We start from the raw sequence: 21363 nt of genomic DNA, 5'->3' as shown, positions 1-21363 counted from the left end.
GGTTGGAAAAGACTACTAAGATCACCTAGTCTGACTGTCAGACTGTTACCAATGCCCACGTCCCTTAGTATCACCTCTTTTCTCTCTTCAGGGAGAGTCCACCACCATCTGGGTACCTGTGGCAATTCTTATCTCTTTCTGAGAAGAAATTGTTCCTAATATCCAACTTCTGACACTACTCTTTTTCTTTAACACCATACAGTAGATACACAGATGCTAAACCCCACAAACCTCTCACCTTGAAGCACGTTTGGTGCTTCTTTTTCCTTATGGACAGGCTGTAAGCAAGTTAAACAACTCTATCATCACAGATATGCCTCCTTGAGCCAATTAAGAGTTTCAATCAGCCCATGATTAACTCTCATTACTAAGCAATTAGCACAAACTGTTTGGCTGCTAACTGCCAGTCTGAGGAGGGTACATACAACCATACAACACATCTGCTGCCACTGGGAGCCTCTCTGGGGGCACAGCCGCTCACCCTGGCAGGTTGGGTTTCTTTTATCCTTTCCTAAGATACTCAAGTAGGGCCATTAAGGAAGGCACCTTTACCATGCAGCGTGCCATGAATCACAGAATGACCCGGGTGGAAGGGACCTCAGGATCACTGTAGTCCAACCCCCCTGCCCCTGCAGGGCCACAAACATACACTCACTATGATCAGGGTTGCCCAGGGCCGTCCCAACCTGGTCTTGAACATCGTCACGAATAGGACGGGGCATCCCACAAAACTCCCATGGGCCAGCCTGTTTCAGGGCCTACACTCTCCAAGTGAAGAGTCTTCCCCCTGACATTCGCCTCTTAAGACGGAAGTCGTTCGGCCCCCATAGTTCTTCAACTTAAAAACCATTTCCCCGTGTCCTGCTATTTGTCAGCCGCTTTCGCAAAGAGTTTACTTCCCTCCTGGGGAGTTAAGTTCCCTTCAGGTATTGAAAGGCCTGCAATGAGGTCACCACCGCAACCTTCTCTTCTCCAGCTGAACCAAACCCAACTCCCTCAGCCTGTCCTCATAAGAGGGAGGTGCCCAGCCCCCTGAACATCTTCCTGTCCCCCTCCTGGACGCTTTCCAAAATCTCCCATGTCTTTTTTGTAGCTGAGGCTCCACACCTGGACATCAGTCACAACAGCATGGGGCCCTCCACAGAACGCAGAAGTTTAGAGAGGGACAATTCAACCTCCTATCCCTCGCTGAACCACACCACCATACACCCCCTGCTCCCTGATGGAGCCAACAGGTCCCGGCCCACTACACCTCCTCGTCTCCCCAAGCCGCCTGCATCGCCTCCCTGGCCCTATGTCGACACCATGCACCGCCATCCCGCTGTGTCCCGCGGTGCCGCTGGTCCATGGGGCGCCGTTCGGTGCCGCGCGGTGCGGGCGGCTCCGTGCGGGGGGATTTGAAACAGCCGCTCCGGGGGCAGCGCAGCGGAGTTGGCCAATCAACGAGCCGGATTTTTCGCGCTGGTTCTGGCCGGAGGAGGGGGCCGCGCGGTGCCCGCGCCGCGGCAGGATCGGCCGGAGCCGCCGTTCAGTTACCCAGGCCGTTTACCCTGTGAGATGACTTTCAGGGCATCACGCAGGCGATCATATCTTCAAACGCCGCCGCCGTTACCGAGTCGCTCGGCTCCCGCCGGTTTCCCCGGCCCGAGCTCACCGCCCGACTCCCAGGGGATAGAAGGGGTGGCGCTAGGCCACAGGTCGGTGGGGCCGGGAGGGCTGCTCTCCCAGAGGAAGGGAGGAGAGGAGGAGGAGGAGAAGGAGGAGGCGGTGGCGGCAGCAGCAGCGGGCGGGGCACACGGTCCCACAGGCCCCGGGCGGGAGGCGGGAGCGGCGGCAGCGGCGCCCGGGGTGATGCTGTAGGGGAAGACGGTGTGGGGCCCTGCGTTCGGCAGCATCAAGTTGTGCCTGGTGTAGGGGCGGAGGGCCGGCAACACGCGTCCTACCCCCCCCCACCAGCACCCTGGACCCTCAGGGTCCGCTCCTCAGGGGGACACAGCTCCGCTATCCCCGTGTGGGGAATTTGGTATATTTTTATAATATATAACTTCCCGGTGCCTCGCCGACCCCCGGCCCGTGCTGTCCTGATCGCTGTGTGGCGGAAAGCAGCGATGCCCTGTTCTGCCTTCCTCCTCTCCTCCTCCTCCCCTACTGGGGCGCTGCGGGAGGTCGGTGCTGCATAAAGCGCCGCGGGCCGGGGGGGGCAAATCAGTGGGTGGCGTTAGCAAGAGAAGGACGAGAGAAACCGGGGGAAGGAGGGAGGGGGGGGGGAATTGGTGAGAAGGGGAAAAAACACACACACAAAAAGCCTTCCCTAAGAGCCTACAGCGCCCCTGCCCATTAGAGATGGGGGGCGGCTGCGTTGCCCCCTGGCTTGTGGAGGATCGGGGAGGTGCCCCGTGTCCTAAGCCGCGGGTTAGTGACTGCTCGCCCGGCAAGCGGCGAGTACGCGTGTAACTCGGGAGATGTATGGAGGGGGAAGCAGCCATGTTTGATTTATTCCTCCTCTGAACGCTGGTGCGATGATCCTGCTGCCACTTCCACCCTCCTGAGCTCCATCCAGGCCTGCCACCCCAACTCTCACAAGCGGGAGGAAACGCTCCCGCGAGGGCTGAGGGCTTCCTCGTCTCCATCCTCAGTGATGAGAGGATGGGGCTCCAACTTGAATTGTATTTTGTGTGGTAAAGAGCCTGGGGAACTTGTATTCCCAAGGCCATAGTTACAGCTCATCTGCTGTGGCTTTACCGCTCTGGGGGGTGGAGGAGGGAATTCGCCACACTTCTTGAATGTATTTCTGCTTGCATTTTGGTTTTGGTTTTTGTTGGTTTTGTTGTTGTTGTTTTCTTTTTAATAACGTCGGGTGAAAGGAGGATTACGGACTGGTAGAAGTGCAGGGATGGTAAACACTGTGTTTCAATAGATTACAGAGAAAACAGGCCTCTTGCTCCCAGCACCATTAAGCAGTCAGGAGGCTGGTATCGCTCATTGCCCGTGTATTTGTGTTTCCTTATTGACATTTGCATTCAAATCGGTTTATAAACGAACTAGATTTAAGGACCGCCCAGACAGGGCTACGCTTTGGCGCTGAGAGAAACATCAACGAGGTCTCTGCGTGTTTATTTGCCTTAAAAACAACAACAAAACAAGGAAGATGTGTTTGGCTTATAAGCATTTTCAGACGTCTAAAGAAGGTAACTGTAAACATGAAAGGCTGGCAATGAAGTTTGTAACAAGACGCTCTACGCAAAGAGACCATTGCCCCTGCTAGCGGTATGGGTATGCGCTTGAGAGTTCACGTGAATTCCTCTGGAGTACGTGGGGCTTTCGAAAAGCTGAGAAGGAATTGACAAATGTAGGAGTTTCCTCACGCGCAAAAGTCACGCTGCCTCCCATTTGGAGTAGGATCTACGGTGAATGGATTGTGATCGGTATTTGTATTGATTTGCTGTTTTGAGTTGATGCGGGAGAGATTCCCTACGCTAGCGAAACAATCGAGCATAGCACGTTAATAACTGCCTACGACTTTTCGACCACAAGCACATGGCGATGTGAAATCACTCCGAGAATAAAACCCACTAGTACTCGTGCCGGCTGTGTTTGGCTCTCGCATACATCCCCACGTCCTGCCAGCATCTTTGAGCACTTAGTTGCCAAGTGGGGAATCTATATCCATTTATTAGAACTAACCGCTGAGAGCCATCTCGTTGTAGCCAGTCATGGAATAATTGCACAACTTTTTCCACTGAGAACTGAATGTAAAAAGCTGTCTGGCTATTTCCACCTGGATTTACATACTCGGTCTGCTGATTACAGGAATTTCACCACTCGGCTGCAACGTCTTAGAATTAAAAGGTCAAGAGTATGGGAAATACAAAGACGAAAGAGCTGAACTTAAATCAAGCCTAGCACTACCACGATCAACATTTGTAGAAATGTACACGGAGAAAATGATAGGAACAGCCGTGAATAGATTTAAGCGAGGTTGTGGATTGAAGGACTCGACGCAACTGTATCTCATTTCGGAGTTCAATGTAAAAACACGCTATCGCTTTCTACCTTCGTATTATTGAAAATAAGGAAATATATGCGTGTGAACTATCAGCTCAAAGGGCTGAGCGAGGCGACTTTATTCGGGTTGTAAACACGATGCCTGTGTGGTGCCTGAGTGCAGATTTGAGCAATATATAGCCACTTTAGATTAGGGCTGCATGCAAAGGACTGGTTATTACAACCTTAAAAAACCCTATTTATTTAGATTGGAAGCAAAAATGATTTGGGGGGGGGGGTGGTTGCTTTCTAATATTTGGATGGTGAAACTGATCAGTGTGGATGTAGGCTTGTACATATATATGTGTATGTGTGTTCATTTCCAGACTATAACACCAGCAAGGCAGGATAGGAATGGGAAGAAGGGGTTGTTTTTCAGTGTCCTATTGTTTGTGGCCCATTCACCTCTCACTTTTTGCACTGAGGCTGTTTTTTGTTCCACCGGTGTCGCTATGCTCACAAGGCAAGGCCTTATTCCTGTGGGCTGATAAATGCACGTCTTTCCTTGTGGTTGATGAAAGCCTATTGACTGCACGGTAACCGTGCATATATGAAAGTTCACCTGCTCTGGGCAGATGAATGGATCAAGGATGCAGGTTATGAAGATATAAGAGCAGTTTTGGTCACCTCTGGTCATTCCTGCTTACGTAACAGCAAAATATCTCTTAGGTTTTAAGCTCAGAAGATGGTTGGATGTGTGGAAATTGCAAGTGTTGTTTTCTGTGTGGAATGAGGCAAAACACTGTGTCTTTTCTAAGGGAGGATTTTGCACTGTGCTGCACAATGGAAAGCACCATTAAGTGGTGCTGCTGGAAGCAGCAGATACCCCGACTCTAAACAGGCATCCACAGAGAAACGCGTGATGGAGATAGTAATAAAGCCAGAGATGATGGCTGCATTTCTTAATGCTGTGTTTGTGGCGTGCTGTTTGAAGTCTTTCATTTTCTGCAAAGACAAATGCTATGGCTTTATGGTTGAGTAAATATGATCTGGTATAATTCTTTTATTCAGCCTCTGGGTGAAGAAAGAATGGAGATACTGAAGTGGATCTAAGCGGATAAGTAAGTCCGTGGTTCTAGGAGGCATCGCTTTCCAGTTAGAATGTAGCTTTGAAAAACGCCTTCCCTGAGGATGTACCCACGTGTTGGTGGTGTAAATGAGAAGGTGGAGAGGGAATATGCCAAGCAGGATAAGTGGAGTAAATGGAGCCATGTGGTCAAGTGGAGAGAGAAGAAATTTCCCATCGGAGCTTGGCACAGGAGTCCAGATTTCTTCTGGCAAATAATTGTGAAGGATTTGGGGGCAGGGTGAGGAGATCCTTGTTGGCGTGTCAGTTGTCACCCTGCAGCTTGTAAATCCAGCGGCCTTTTGGATGGCTCAGTTAGTGATCTTGTAAAATTAATGGTTACTTGGAGGACTTCTGAGAACATCGTTAAAGGACAAGAGAGAAACTACCTGAATTAACCCTTCACTACAGATTAGCTTCTCTGTGACTTGCGGTCATTGCAGGTGATAAGACAGCTATATAAATCTACTTAGAATTTACACTGAAGTTACAAAAATGATATATCAAGCACTATTTTTAGGCATTTTGTCCAGTTGATGATGGCCAGCATAGGGTTTTTTTTGTGTTTTCTAGCATCAGTAGGAAGTACTTGGAACATGCTATAAAGGAAACAGATCATACTCTGTTCTGCTGCCCCTCTGAGGATCAGCAGACTACAAAAATACCCAAGATTGCTGGAGAATAAACCATCTCTGCTTACAACATGAGTCTGGTGATGAGAGGTTAATGCATATAGTCCACTGTGCATTACCGTGCTCACAAGCAGCTCTAAACGTTAGCACCAGGTAATCTACTGTCTCTGGTATGTCTGGAAAGCTGCTTCTGTCTGAGGCATGAAATGGGCTGTTCCAAAGCCTCTTTTTTGTGTGCAGCAAACAAATCCTGTTAATCATGGTTGGACCAAGAGTAAGGTTTTTCTACTCTTTGACAATGTTAAGGGCAGCTTCCATTGTGATGAGCTACGTGTGGAAGGAGATGTTAGAAAAACTTGATTTGAGTGTTTCATGGCATGGAAATTAAATTGACCTAGTATGGAAAAGTGAAGTGCTGGCCCATATGTACCTCAGAGTATCCTCACTTTGGACATCATTGTTACAGATACTAATATTTGATGTAATTTGGAGCTAATAAAATACATGACTTAAAGGACGTGTTAAATTACAAGGGTTACTCAACAGGTGATGGTTCAATTTCCAGTTTTGTCCCCATCCTTTTAACTTGTCCTATTTTTAACTTGGTGCAAGATAGCAATTCAGTCTTGTTTTGAACTTCGTTATTCAGCTTCCCAGCACTAATTGGAGCTGTTTTATATTCATCCATATTTGGAATGAATCACTGAAAAACTACAGCTTGACGCGCTCCTTTCCTCCTACCTGTATCCTTTTGCAGCACAAACACATACAGAGCTAACAAAGGGAGAAAAAAAAACAACAGCAGACCAAATATTTCAGTAATTTTAAGGCCTATTTACATTCTATATAAGGAATTCTTACATTGGAGCAGACTTTCATAGCAGGTTTAACGTTTTTCTTCTGCTATCTGTGAAAGACAGCCAGGTTTCCATGTGATTCTTTGAAGAAGCACGGGGTGATCTTGCTCTGTTGGCCAACAGAGATGAGCATTTAACTGTCTTTGTGAAACCTTTCCTGTTCTGCACCTTGTAATTAAATACTGATGTCTTCCATCTGTGCTAAAACACATAACAAATTAGGAGAGCTGTATTTTAAAATAATTATCATTAAAAATACTTAGCCTTGAGGGCTAATATTGGAATTCCATCTTTTCTTAGCCGTGATCAAAAACATAATAGAGTGGATGTTGTCCCGTTCTCCAGGTTCTGCCTTGCTAAATAATAGATACACCAAGGGACAGAAGATGAATATTATGTGTCAAGATTATTTTCAAGAAATAAAGCTGATGTTAGGTAAGATTTGATTAGAAATATGATACGAACTCCATATGAAATGCTTTGAAAAACTAGTGATTAAAAGAAGCAATAGGAAGAAGATGCAGTAAAATGGCATCCCATCGCAGTGTTTGAGACCCGTTTCATTTATTATTCATTGTAATATGTTGAAGTGTAAATGTTCCTGCTGTGGCATGGATTAGTCTGTGGAGCTGAAGTTCGCAAGATGATGTATCAGATAAAACAATTGTGGAACTTGCCAGCCTTGGTGGGATGCCATCAGAGCACAGAACCTGGCTGTGCTGGTACTCATAAACATTCTAAACTGGGGAGTTGTCTGTAGTAAAGGATGCCCAGATTCTAGTCTGGTAATAAAGCCAGTGGGATTTAAGCCAGAAGACTAACCTTGGAGAGCAGCATAGGATGAAAGATATGAATATGGATAATTTTGCTATATGGAATAGTCGCCAAGAACTTTCAATCAGACTCTTCAGAATGAAATTAAAGATACGATTTTTCTATGGATGCAAAATGTAGTTTATCAGAAGCTCTTGGATAGTAGCACAACTGAATAAACTGGAAACCAATTCTGCGATCCAGTCTGGAAAATGACTAGAATTCAGCACTAGTACCAAAATAAGGTATATCATTGAAGAAGTAAAATGTAATGGGCTCAAAATGTAGAGTAGAAAGTGTGTGTGCAGTATCTGTTCAGTAGTAGAAGGCCTGGCTCTGAAGTGGTCATGGTAGTTGAGTCTTAAGAACTTTATCAACTAACGACAGCAACTACAATTGCTTAATATTTCTGCAGTCAGAGCTCTGGGTGTTCTGATAAGCAGTTACCTCAATTTCTCTAAAAAAACACCAAACAACTAAATAAGACTAATGTGCAAGAACTAATAGTATACTAAATAAAAGGAGAGCAAAAACAGCCAAAAATACCCGATGTACATTCCTCAATGCAGTGTTTGGGAAGTAGGTAAGAAGGTTAAAAGAACTGGCTTGTTGGACAGGAAAGTGCTTTACCTTTCTGTCTCCGTGTTCAATGGGTAACCCACAGTATATCTGCAGAAACCTAAAACCTGCTTCGAATTGTGTTCCCCTTACCTGTAACAGTCGTACTAATCCCTGCTCTGGAGACATTCTTGATGTGGATTAAGTGTAAAAAAAAAAAGTAGGGAATGAAGAGCCATGGGAATGATGGTAATGCATTTTGGTAAGAGTACATTAACGCACAGGGAAGTACTTCATACTTTAAATGGTATCCAACCAGAAGGGCCACTTACTAGGAAGTATTTGGATTTGTTTGATGAGTGTCTAATGTTCCAAGACTCCTGTGAGCTTGGGCTTGGTTTGAGTACTGCTGGCATACGCCTGCCAGATGCGTGTGCTAGTTTACTTTGACGTAATGCATTGATAGTGTATGTAACATAACTGGATGTATATAGTTATGGTACATTATACCTGAGAAATACACCAGCATTAGCACTGTGTGACCAGGAGTACGTTGCAAACAGAATTATGTTGCTCAGATGAGGCGATAGGTACAAGTCTATCAGTAGGTCCTTTCCAACCTTGTGGTTCTATGATTCTGTGAACATGAAATTGAACATGCTGGATGGAAGAAGTTCTGTATATTTTTATAGGAGTTTCCTGTCTGTGTTAGAGGTGCATTGTCAGTTCATTGTGTCTCTATTTGTACAAACAGAAAACACAGGCAAGTACTGCTCTGTGCTAAGGGTGATACAATTTGCATAGCCAGGCTCCCATGCTATTGACAAGGCCTCATGTATCTAGTGGCACAGCAGTGCTTTTCAGAATGATTTCAATGCACTGAGTGCACTTCTGGCATCTAAATCCACCTACTTGGGTTTTTAATGCAGTGATAGATAGAGTTCTCCAAAGCCCATACAAAATGTATGTATCTTTTTTATTAAAATTAGTTGCAAACTGATCTGGGCAACTGAACTGATCTCTTTATAGAGGTGTAGCAGAATGTTTTGGTAATACTGCTGTTTAATTTATTACTTACACTGATAACTTATTTTGTGATGTCATCCCAGATATGATCATCCATCCTCAGAATAAGCATGATCAGAAATTTTCATGGTGCTCGCAGCAAGGCTTCAGACAATCACTGTGCTACCATCACTTCATGGGAGAAAGGGCAGAATCATTGGCTACAGTGAAGAGGAAACAAACAGATTAGAGTGCATTAATCTGCAGCAGTGAATATTATGTAGAACCAGAGGATCCAGGTCCTGAAGCTCATGGTGCAAGGAGCAGAGGTAGGATGCTGACAAGAAGAAGCAATAGGGACTAAGGGAGGAGTGGGAAATTAAGGTAGGCTGGGACAGGGAAAAAAAGAACACAGCAGCATAAATGAAGAAGGAGCTGTGCAAGTAAGGAGCTCAGTTATCTGAGATTGCATTTGCTCTTCATTCCCAGTCTAAAATAGAAGTCAGAAACACAATTCAGGCCCTCTTAAGAGAGAGGCATTTCACTGGTGAGCAAGTACCTAGACTGCACAGATTCTGACTGTGGTGTATTGTTGAGTCCTGTTTTGCCATTGAGCAGCCGCCTTAAAGCTGAGCCATTTGGAACCCCCTAGAAGAGAGTAATGTCTCAAGTACACGTTTGAAAACATAATGGAATTCTTGTGCCACTTGATGAGCACAAGGTGGCATAGAGCCACCTATTCTGTTGTATCCTGGTGGTAAACCTTGTCATTTCTGCTGTTTCAGCCATTGATGTTCCTCTCTGCTTATCGTCAGAGAAGCAGCAATTCTTTTCTATTTGATTTGTGGCCCTGCAAATGAAAAAGAGATCTACAATCTCGCTTCAGTCAAACATACCACGTGTTACAGGAATTTGCTCACATCTATCCCTCTTCCTTCACACCCACCCTCAGGAGGAAAAAATTAACAAAATTCAATTTCTTCAGAAGTGAAAAAAGTCAACTTTCTCGTAGTCTTGAAGAAAACAAATTAATGGGGGAGAGTCCCTTTGTGGAATCTTCTAGGCTTATCCTCAGCACCAAGGGCTGGATACAAAAAGTTTTTCTGGGGAGGAACAAAATGTTAAGTGAATCAGTTTTGTAAGTTTGCTTTAGCAATAGCAAGTAACATTTAGAGTGAAGAAATTGTTTACTTGCCATTGTACAATTCCTAACTGCTGGTGTTTTGTACAAGCTGGTATTGCCTGTTGCCTTCAGGAGAAGGCAGTAAATACTTGGTTTGGTCAATGAAAACAGATTGTTACAATTAAGTTCTGAAGTTTTATTCACTGGGAAAAAGAACAAACAAAACTAAACAAAAATGCTGATGCTAGTTAAAGAACAAGTTGGTGGCAAACAAGTGCAACTGTTAGTAAAACCTGATTACTGTGAACTTCTCACACAGTTTTCAAAATAAGCTTAGTCTTGTGTAAATGCATAGTAAGACTCAATATAATCATTGTTCTGTTCTGTAACCATAAGAAATGTTCATGGACTGCCTTAAAAAGACCTCGTTGGTCAGCTTTGCCAGGTGACACTTTAACTGGAATCATCATTGCAAGATTAATGAAGCTCTTCAGGTGCTTTTACAATTAAAGTGGTCTCTCCATACTGGAGTTTTTACCTTTCTCATTCTTCCAGTCATTTCTAAGACTGCTGAATTGTTAGAAAGTCTTGGTGTGATGATTTCCAGTTACCTGCTCGCTGCTCTAGTAATCTACTTTGTGAGAGAATGCTTTTGAATTTGCTGGATAGAGCTGGTTTATAACAACCATTGGCAGATCCACAATGCAATTTTCAGCTGTACCTTTTTTTTTCCCCTAAAAGTAAATTGTGTTTAGTAGTCCTTTAGTAACCTTTCATTACTTTAATGCAGGGAAGAATGGTCACAGTGTAATGCTTGACAGAGAGTACATCATGTGATTTTATTCCTATTTGATATTCTGGTTTGTTCTTTTATATGCTGTAGTAGGAATGAGCAGCTGTATTAGCAGAATGTGTTATAACTGTGCTCATCTTTAAGTATTACGTTTAATTCTGATCTGAAGACAGGAATTTAAGGCCTTTGACCTTAAAATTGGTTAGAGAATAGAGAGGACTTACAGGGAAAAAAAACAAACAGTAGCCCTCTATTAGCTTTTTAATACCAGCTGAAACCTGATGTGTAGATAATAAATGTAGCTCTTGTACATGTTCTCTTACTGTAAATTTGTGTACCTGAGAAATGACTTGAAGAGAACACTTAGAGAAAACAGAAGTGTGTTTCATGTGATGTTTGTTGTTGGTTACTTACTCTGGTCACTCCCTTTGACCAAACTGGAAAGAATGGACTGCTCCATTATTTCTGACACACAAGAAAAACATCTCTGAAATTGAAGCAGATGTGGAAGAAGTGAATAATAAATATCACATAATTGATAGTGGCCTGGACAGTAAAGGAAGAACGTGACATGCAGGCAAACTCTGGCTCATGACTCCTGTCAGATGGCAGGCCTTTAATTAATAAAACCACTTAAATTGTCTGCAAAATAATTTGCCTTACATAAAACCTGTGTTTAGCTATGAGAGTACATACAAAGCCACTACCAGGGCATATCTTTGTCCCATTAAAATATCTAGAGACCTTTCTCTGGTAAGTCATATCCGTGTTGGCTTACTGAAAACTATTTGTTCATAGGCCAAAATACCATGTTTATTCAGCAGACTTCTTGGCTCTCATGTTTTTTCCTCTTCATTAAAGAAAATGCTACTTGTTGGGTCACCAGACAGTCAATATGGGACGCTACTAGCTTAAGCTCATTAGCAGCTATTACTGTATGGTGCTATTGTCCTGCCTTTCCCTCCCCTCCCCCAAGCTACCTTCTCTATACAGTGTCATCTAGAAAAAGATAAGGGATTGCTTTTGTTTCTTTGTGATACGGCTGTCTAAGAATGAAGTTAATTTAACCACAAAACCTATTCATATGCTGAGCTGCTTCAGGACTTTGCTCTTACAACTCTGATCAGCCAGATCTTTTCTGTGATCTATCTTATTTCATCCCTTCATGTTCTAGTTCTTCTTGCCTTAATTCTGAGCTCGCAGTACAGCCCGCAACTGTTGCTGATTGTTTTTTTCTTCATCTCTGCTCTATTGTCCTCTTTGCACAAAATGCTTGATCCTTTTTGTTTATGGTATTGTTCTACCATAAATTTAAGACGGCAAAATTTGTGCTAAGTTTTACTAGCTTAGAATTTGCCATTCTTTCCCAAGGCTCTCTGTTATTCCTGTAAGTGCACATTTCCTGGTTTCCTCATTTTAACAGAATCCCACAGCGTAGTTTCTGTTTCAAAATAAGGACTGAGACGTGACAAGTGAATTGACTGTTTTCCTCCCTTCTGTTGTGTTGTCCTAGAAATGGTGGCTGACCAACTGGTTGCTTTCTACAAGTCTCATTTCCATCATGGGGCTACTTGACTTGATTTGCTTCTAGGTACTCATATCTTTGGATTTTACCATTATTGCACCTCTACTCCTCTTTTCATTTGGCACAGATATTCTTTGTATAATCTATCTCTCACAATCTAAAGTCTGCGTGCTGCCAGTTGTGATGGTTCTTCTGACTCAGATTATGGTCTTTGTTTTCATCTTTGCATTTACCATAGACCTGGCTGCACTGATTTCCTTTTACATCATGCACCTGGAATTCTTCTCTCTTTAGGCTCCTGCAATTTGAGGAGTGTTTTTCAGTGCATTCAGCTTTTAATGTGATCTGTATTACTGGGTGTCTTTAGCCAAACCTTTACTCTGCAGCTGTCACTTCTGCAGCTCATCCAGTTTTTTGTATGCAGCACACTAAGAATATAGTCTGATTTGATTAGTTCTTGCTTTTTTTCCAGTTGTCCTGGTCTGCCTCAAGCTTGATGGCTTTGTAGCTTAAGGAAATAAGCAATGAAAATAAGAGTTATTATTAAGCAGGAATAAAAAAGAATAACTAGTAGAATTACAGATGGAAATCAACAGTGTTACAAAATGCAGACATCTTGATTCAGAAATCCAGAGCCTGGTAAGCAGTTAATGGAGCCACTTATTTATTTACTTTCTTAGTTGCTGCTTAGTTCATGGATTTCAAGTAGTTGCACAAGACGCTTTTGGTGCTGGTTGTGTTATAAGGAGCTGTGGTCTGCAGCATTCCTGATGGGCAGGGAAGCAGTGAGCTGTGCCATTTGATGCTCTGGCTGTCCAAAGAGCCACTGGAGGGCGTCCACAGCTACAAAACAAGGAGCACCACAACCTGAGCTGTTCACAGCTTCTGAGGCTGCGTGAGCTTATTTTTGTAGGTAGACTGAACGTAGAAGCTGAGATCAAATCTCTGCTTTGGTTTCTGGTTTCCCCTATCAAGAATCTGGGGTATTTTGTAAAAATTCAGTGTTTTAGGGTTTTGCTGTTGTTTGTTTGAAGATATTTTGCTGTCATGTGTAACTGTAACCCTCACACATTCTGTCACGGGATGGTCTTTCTGCTAAAATTTATTGAATTTGTCATCGGTGGTTACTTAAAATAAATGTGATTTCAGTTAAATCTGCTGAATTACAGTTGGAAACACTGTCATGTTATTAATTGGGTTGAGAATCCTTTTAAAAGCCGTCCGTGTTTTTCGAGAAGATCTTGCAAAATTACACGAGTTCTGTTTTGATTTAGTGAATTCTTTGTTTTGCTCTGGTGAAGTTTAGGCTTTCCATTTACTTCTGATTCTTCTCTGGAAGCAGTTAATACATTTGACTAGTTTCTACTCACGCTATCAGAGATTTTACTGTTAATTCAGCCTTAAAAAAAAAATCAAAGCCTTTTCTCCCTTGGGTTCAGGTGCACTTGTTCTTCCTTACTTTGTTAATGCCGGATTTTCAGGCTGCTTGTCCTTGAGAATGTAAATTACTTTAACCCCATGCTTGCATCTCTCAGATGAGTCCTTATAATTTGTATGGAGATAGATACATGAGAATGGATGTGGTGCATCTCGCATTAGGACTGACTTGGCTTCTTGGGCTTTATCATACATGAAATGGGTTATCTTAAGCAGAGATATGATGATTATTGCATGGAGATTTTATAATACTTACGGCAGTGTTTTTCTGTATATCATGTATACTGGCCTTGCTAATGTGAAGGGTCTGTGCATATGAATTTTATAAACAAAAAATGATCATATTGCCTGATCCAGGAGGTATTGCCTCCACAAAGGAACCTTTCAGCCAGTTATGCTTGTTTGCTAAGATGGTATAAAGGTGAAATGGGCAGGGCTAGATTTCAGAACGCTCAGAAAACCTGCTTAGGGCTGATGATAGTGTGGGTTTGTAGATTTGGCTTGTTGGATTTTTCATTTTTTTTCTCAAATGTCTGCATGAAAAACAAACAAAACATTGTTAGATAATGGAGCTTTGGCTTTTTAATAACAATAACAGCAGTTACCTTGAGAAGTTATATTTTTCACAGTGTATCCACTGGCTTGTAGGATGAGCTGGTTCCTGTTGGGCTGGTGTTTATGAAACAGAGCAACGGCCTTTTATTCATTCTCATAGTCAGAAATCTGTGAGCAATGGTGAAAGGCTGAGCTGTGTGGGTGGTTTCCTCTGAGTGCTTCAGTGGAAAATCGAGGGCCTGCTCTTAGAATGAGCTGGGGAAGCCTGTCATGCTGCTGTCCATGGTGTAGTACTACAGTAATACTGCAACCTCTTAGAACTAAACTCATTCCATTGTTATAAGTAATATTAACTTGTGTCTAAATCTTACTTGATTTAAACGGTGCAGTAATTCTGAGTAATTAGTCTGGGTAGAGCCCTGCTGTAGATCAATAATAGATTATTAAAATGAAAGCTGTGATTTTGCTCTATGTTTTTATTTTAATAATACTGATAATGTTTCTGTTTTTCTTGGCATTTTTCATGACACGTATTAGTAGATATTATTTTGATAATGATGTTTCTAAGCAACACTTTTTATTAGGAAAGCTTGAATAAATACATTCTTAATGTTACATTGTTGGAGACATCTCTATCTAAATACTTAGAAGCTTTTCTCATTTCTGTGTTGCTAAAAACATTTTCTGTTTGGTATTTTTTTGTCTTCATATAGCAGTGTAAGACTGGAAACATCTGGGCTGGATGGACTTTAGCATCAAAAGAAGTTCTCAACTTTTAACTCGAAAAATTAACTACTTAAAAATGAAGCAAGTACCAGAGATCCTTGGAAATACCAATGGGAAAACACAGAATTGTGAAGTGAATCGTGAGTGTTCCGTCTACTTGGGCAAAGCACAACTTTCTGCCACTCTACAGGAAGGTGTCATGCAAAAATACAATGGCCACGACGCTCTTCCATTCATCCCAGCTGATAAGTTGAAAGATCTGACTTCTCGTGTGTTCAATGGTGAGTCTGGGGCCCAGGATGCCAAGCTGCGCTTTGAACCCCAGGAAATAAAAGGAGTTGGAACACCACCAAACACTACTCCTATCAAGAATGGTTCACCAGAAATCAAGCTGAAAATCACTAAAACCTACATGAATGGAAAACCTCTGTTTGAATCTTCCATTTGTGGAGACAATGGTGCAGATGTGTCTCAATCAGAGGAAAATGAACAAAAAACAACAAACAAGGAGAGGAGAAACAGAAAAAGAAGCATAAAATATGACTCCTTACTTGAGCAGGGTCTTGTTGAAGCAGCGTTGGTGTCAAAGACTTCAAGCTCCCCTGAAAATAAGGTACTTTTTAACATGTTTTCTTTTGTTATGTTTGTTATTCATACTGTCACCTCATTTGTTCATGTGTTTATCATTATTTTAAGTGCTTCCACGGGTACTTCAACTGAGCAGTTCACTTTCTGTGGTGTTCTCAGTGTCCCAACTGAGCATTAATGCACTGTAGTTATGGTCCAAGTTTCTTTGTCTAGATTTGAAGGACTTCCTGAATCAATTCCAAATAAGTAAAATCAGTCTTTATTAGAGATCGGGGCTTGTAGTAGTATGGGATGAATGAAAGAGAAGCTTCATCCAGAGATACAGCCAAAGCATAGACAGGATGTGCACCTGGGCAAGGGAGCTTGGGAGACCTTGAAATTCACATATAGCCCTATATAACTGTTTTTGGCAGTTCAGCTGTAGTTTTTACACTTACTTGTGACCTAACTAGCTTTGCTTGCTATAACCTAGGGAGTTGTACTAGTTGAAAACGCTAGATACTCTAATGATGTTATTAACATCTGTGATCCAGCTAGTCTGCTCATCGTTAATGAGTGAACATAAATGGAAATTAAAAAGTGGTATATTTGTTAGCTTTAGCAACTCTATTATTACACTATTTAGTTATTAAATCAAAGGCAGTATTTAGTTTGCCCATCATACTAGTTCAGCCTGATCATCCTTTCATATTGGTTGTGGATTAAAGCTGGCCTGTAATGTTTTGTGATGTACAACTTGTTTGAGATTAAAAGATTGATCTGTTTTCTCTTTGTTGGCCTGTGATCAGAAACTGTCAGGGGCGAACTGTGTAAATACATTGCCCAGAACACCAGGGACACTATAGCTGGAGAGCAGTGCTGAAGTGCTGAAGCCGTGGGCTACCAAAGAGCCAGAGCAGGGCAACCCACTGTTTGATCACAGCCCGCCCAGTGTTATAACACTGTTCTTTTCAGAGCATTTGGAATAACAGCTCGAGCCTCTGGTTCTTTTTCTTGCACTTTAGAGCACAAAGGGCAAACAGATTGGAAGATCACAGAGTGTGAACTGTAAAAAGACTCAGGCTCTTTCTTTTTCAAGGGCAGCTTTCAACCCTACAGGTTTAAACTAAAGGTAGAAAAACCTTATTAGGGAGCATGTTTATCCACACATGAACTAGTGATAAAAATGTATCCTCTGTGACAACAGCTGTAATATCTTCATTATCAGTGTATTAAAGTTCCAAGCTCCTGCTCTAGGTGTTGTTTCACTGCCATTAACCCAAGGCTTAATTAGTGTGTCGTACTTTGCTTTTATGTTCTTGGCTGTGGTCGCAAAGCGAAAGTTGGGAAAATGTCCATGGAGTAAAAGCTGATAAATGTTGTTTCTAGATACCTGTTTATTGCAGGTTACAAGTTAATATAGAACCTGTTTGTCAGGTTTTGTTTCTGGACTGTTTTTCTCCCTTGATTTCTCCTTGTCCAAGCTCTCATTCTTTTATTCAGCAAAAATTGCCATGGTTCAAATACTGCCTTTTGTGTAAGGTAATTATATCTCTGATGAACATACCAGATTACTATCGTGCTGAGGTGAGAGGCGTATCATTTAACAAATGTTCAACTGCTCTGTTGTTGGGCTGTCTTGTTTGGACGTTTTTCATTAACATAAAGGAAAGTCGTTTCAAAATCTAGCTGCAAATCTGTTTTCAGTTGGGAATAAATGTGATCTACTCAGCTCTGATGTGAATTAGATTTCTGCTGATATCACAGCTTTTCCCAGCCCTCTAAGGGACAACTGTAGTGCTTTCAGTTTCCCAGTTTGAAGGAGGGGAAGTTGGACAAATCATGGCTCTTCCTTTCCTGCCCTCCTGCATTTCACCATTTTCCATCTACTCCCTTATCTCTCCATAAGGAGTTCTCTTTAAAATCCAGGCCTAGTTTAATAATTTAGCAATTAGCAGCTTCTACTCTGAGGAACTACATTGCTACCGGGCTAAGAACACCTTTGACTGTGAAGTATTAAGTGTTGGATGCTTGAGTCAACACCAAACCCACAGTCTGATAGTTGCTCACTATGTGGTGCTGGTGAAGTGGCAGGATGCTTCTATTCTAGATCTTGTCATGGCTGCATCCTCGCAGTGCTAGCAGTTACGAATGGGGACTTGGTAGATTTTTCTCACTTATTGCTTTTGTTAGAGGTGCTGTGATTTTCTTCCTTGTTGGAGCATGGCAGAGATTTACTTAATGCAGTAACACAAAGTAATCCAGATTAAGCACTAAAGTAATCAAGACATTTTTTAGTATGAGAGAATACATATATTTCTAGCTCTTAGGCTTGTGATCCCAAAGTCAGTCTGCAGTGCTCTGCAGCCCTGGTAAGAGTTCAGTGTACTATACTGGCACATTTGAGCCTGCTCTACATAAGCCAGTTTGGGCCTGGAAGTGGCAGCCTGCCCATCTGGCATCGCTTCCTGGCATAACTACATAGCATGGGTGCAGTAGCTCAGAAAAGCAGCAACGCTGTGTCCATAACAAACCTGGAGGGTCTGCGCTGCTGTACTTGCTAGCTTAGAGATTCCAGCTGTGCCCGATGGATGTGATCTAAAAGCTGTACCTTTCACAAAGCTTCCTGTCATGTTTTCTTGCGGTCCTCATGTAGTATTATACCAGAAACTTGGCAGTTCATTGCACTTTGTACTCAGCACAGTGTATAATGATTTTACATTGGCTACCTGGGGGGCAGCTGCAAGTTGCTGGAGAAATGCCACTAGTCTGTGTCTTGTGTTTGCGTTGCTGTTTTGTGTTCACAGAGAAAAACTGTCCTGGCTAACTTCATTCTATCTGATGACTACATCATGTTATAGTGCCTTTGCCAGTGAATGGTAATGATTTAGAAACCAAGCAAGGGTAGAACAGAAGCAGTCTCAGGATTATGTGGTGCTTAGTGCTGGAAGATGGGCACCACTGGAGGTGTTGCTGTTGCTCTGGCCCCATCTTGTATCTAATTAGTAGAGCTGGGTAGAAACCAAGTTCCCTTCATAAGACTGGAGAGCTGCTCTCATCAGATAATTGATTATCCTGTTTATTATCCTGTTTATGGCTACTAAGAGTGGAGAAAACAGCCAGATCCTGAGATGACCTGTTTTGTTCTAAGTACAGGAATAAAAAATGGCAAATAAATAGATCTTTTCCACAAAGAGGACTTAATTGTTTTTCATCATCAGTCATTAGGAAATCGTGGTCGACTTGCTGTTAAATGTGCAGCTAAACAGCCACGTGAATTAGTGTCTGCAGTTGGGACTCTATAACTTTTTAATAGGCTGTTGAGTTTTCAGAGCCTCTCTTCAGGCAAATGATAAGGCAGGATTCCTGGCTGCTGTCACCAGATTCCCAGTGGAGTAGGAAATACCTCGATATCTCTTCAGGGTGATCCATTCAGGAGCAGGAGAAATGAATTCTGCTCTTTGAAAGGGTTCCATAGCTGCTGTTACTTTTTAGCCCTCAGTAAAGGATTGTTTAGCTACGCCCTGAACATTTGTTTGTTCTCAGCAGCTCACAATGTGCAGCAGTAATTGTTACTTCGGAATTTCAAACCATTCATTCTTAATGGCTCCTAGGAATAGTATTTTAAAGAACTGCTAGTGTGTTACATAGCACCTGAAGCATACAGAGTGTGTTTGTTTCAGAGGAGATTAGAAGCTATGGGCTCTCTCAGAGTGAATGCAAAATCAATTGCAGAAAGCTGAAGTATTTGTTCAAGGCTTTCCTCTTTGTAGTGTACAGAAGTAGCCAAATTAAGTGTGCTTTCTGCATCAAGCTGTTGTCTCGTTACATTTTTTGTGTCCCAGGTGGAAAAAAAAATGTTTTCACGTTCACATCTATTCATAAACACGTGTCTGGAAGAATCCAAATCAAATAGGAAATAGACAAAAATGATACTTAAAAATAGCTGTAACAAGTCAGTGTAAGAACTGCTTAACTCAACATCTAGGCTTGGAGGGTAAGAGTTAGCACAACAGCATGATATGTCTCTATTATTGTCCATATTATAAATAGTGTTTTATATAATATATATATATATATAAATATTGAGAAAATATAATGGTATTTTGTTCATTTTTGACTGCTTCCAAGCCACCTGTCACAGAAGTCATGGATGTACCTGAAAGTCTTTGAGCCAGGTCTTGCGCGTGTGTGTGTGTTTGTCAGGTCAATTTGGTTGTTTTCATTGCTTTTCTGTCCAAGATAGGTGAAGCCTTTGTGTTGCTTTACTGAACCAAAATAATGCATGTCTAACTTGTGCATTTAGCTGAGAGTTAGATCTCCAGTTCAACGCTGTGCTATTTGGATGGATTTACAGACAGATCTTTGGGAAATGTTAATGATACGTACCAGATGTCATTTCTGGCCCTTAAAGCTTCCTTTTGTCAGCAAAGAAGGATGGTTTGTAGTAACTGCTAAAGAAAGTAACAGAAGCAAAATATTTTGATCTGTCTTGGAGTCATGGGATCATCCTTCTTTACAAGTTTCCTTCTTCTGGAGTGGATTTCACAGGGCACGTGGACTTCAGGAACTCAGGATTCTCTGTTCACAGACACTAATGGTCAGTTTGCCTATTGCCACTGTTTAGTTATCACTTTATTTTGAGTAAATAGACCCAACCTGGCTAACATTTCTGTGGCTGCTTTTTGTGCGAGCACTTGAAGGAGTTGTTTTATTGAGCTGTTTTATTGAGCAATGGACAGCCACTAAAAATGTAATTTGTCAGGAGTAAGGAATAAATCTCTTTGTCACCAAAGGAGCTCATACAAATACTCTGGTTTAGAAATCGAGCACAGGGGGGAAAACTGGATCTTGCCCAGACCATTGCCAAGCAAACCCAGATACCTTTATACGGTAAAATCTGTGGCTTCAAGGCACCTAATGATAGAAAAGCTTCATTTTTCTTTTTTTGGGAGGAAGGAGAAAGTGGATCAATACATGTAAATTTGAATGTATGTTGAGGATGATTGAAACAGACTGAAATATTTTGGGATCTTCGTCGTATGGAAATGATAGTGCTTTGAATTTGTGCTTTATGTTATTCTGCAATGATCACCTCATTTATATGGGGTTCGGGTATTCCTGATTGGGGTTTTCAGCACATCTTTATTGCTGAAAATAAGAAATGTTTATGAAATATGTTTCATTGTTGCCAAATCAAGGTTATGTTTATTTGTTTTTTCCCACTTGCCAGTAGACTGATACTCTTGTGTTTAACCTTTACAACTGGAGGACCTTTTAGCTGTGTGTAGCAACACAGCGGAAATTACTCACCTGGAAACCTCTCTTGCCTGCTTTTATGTGTGGTGTTCAGTTTAAAGGCCTACTCTCCCAATCTAAGTAGTATCTGGACTCTGCCATGGACTTCCTTTACACCAAATCAGCATTCGTTCTCCTTAAACCTACACTATAGCAAGAAAATGTAGAGACAAGTATTTGTCTCTACCAGAAGACAATGTTTGGTAGGTCTGGGATTTGATGGTGTTATCTGGGCTTGGGTTTTTCTACCCAGATCATTAGGATTCTGAACTTCTACCTGCGCTACCTTGGATCTCTGTGAGCTGCCAAGAGCATATCTGTTTATAACAAAGTGCTTTGGGAAATCTCTTATTTACTCAGCCCT

At 42.2% G+C, this 21363-nt stretch overlaps 1 protein-coding gene across 8 annotated transcripts in view; it reads left to right on the top strand.

Moving 5' to 3' along the window:
* NSD2 (nuclear receptor binding SET domain protein 2) overlaps positions 1 to 21363 on the top strand; it is a 93956-nt gene that overhangs the window by 21467 nt on the left and 51126 nt on the right. For 4 of the 8 annotated variants that reach the window (XM_032444255.1, XM_015862561.2, XM_015862560.2 and 1 more), the window contains exons 1-2: positions 1609 to 1697; positions 15122 to 15747. In XM_032444255.1, the coding sequence (XP_032300146.1) occupies positions 15151 to 15747 (597 nt within the window). In that variant the 5' untranslated portion in view covers positions 1609 to 1697; positions 15122 to 15150. Of the gene's footprint in view, positions 1 to 1608; positions 1698 to 6936; positions 7035 to 9079; positions 9305 to 15121; positions 15748 to 21363 lie in introns of those variants that run through there. The other 4 variants (XM_015862557.2, XM_015862559.2, XM_015862558.2 and 1 more) reach the window with 4 other exon arrangements.

The sequence above is a fragment of the Coturnix japonica genome, chromosome 4 (assembly GCF_001577835.2).
Source record: "Coturnix japonica isolate 7356 chromosome 4, Coturnix japonica 2.1, whole genome shotgun sequence".
In the NCBI taxonomy this organism is placed as follows: domain Eukaryota; kingdom Metazoa; phylum Chordata; class Aves; order Galliformes; family Phasianidae; genus Coturnix; species Coturnix japonica.
The sequence above is the reverse complement of the archived record's forward strand: the minus strand, read 5'-3'. Positions and strand labels throughout refer to the sequence as shown.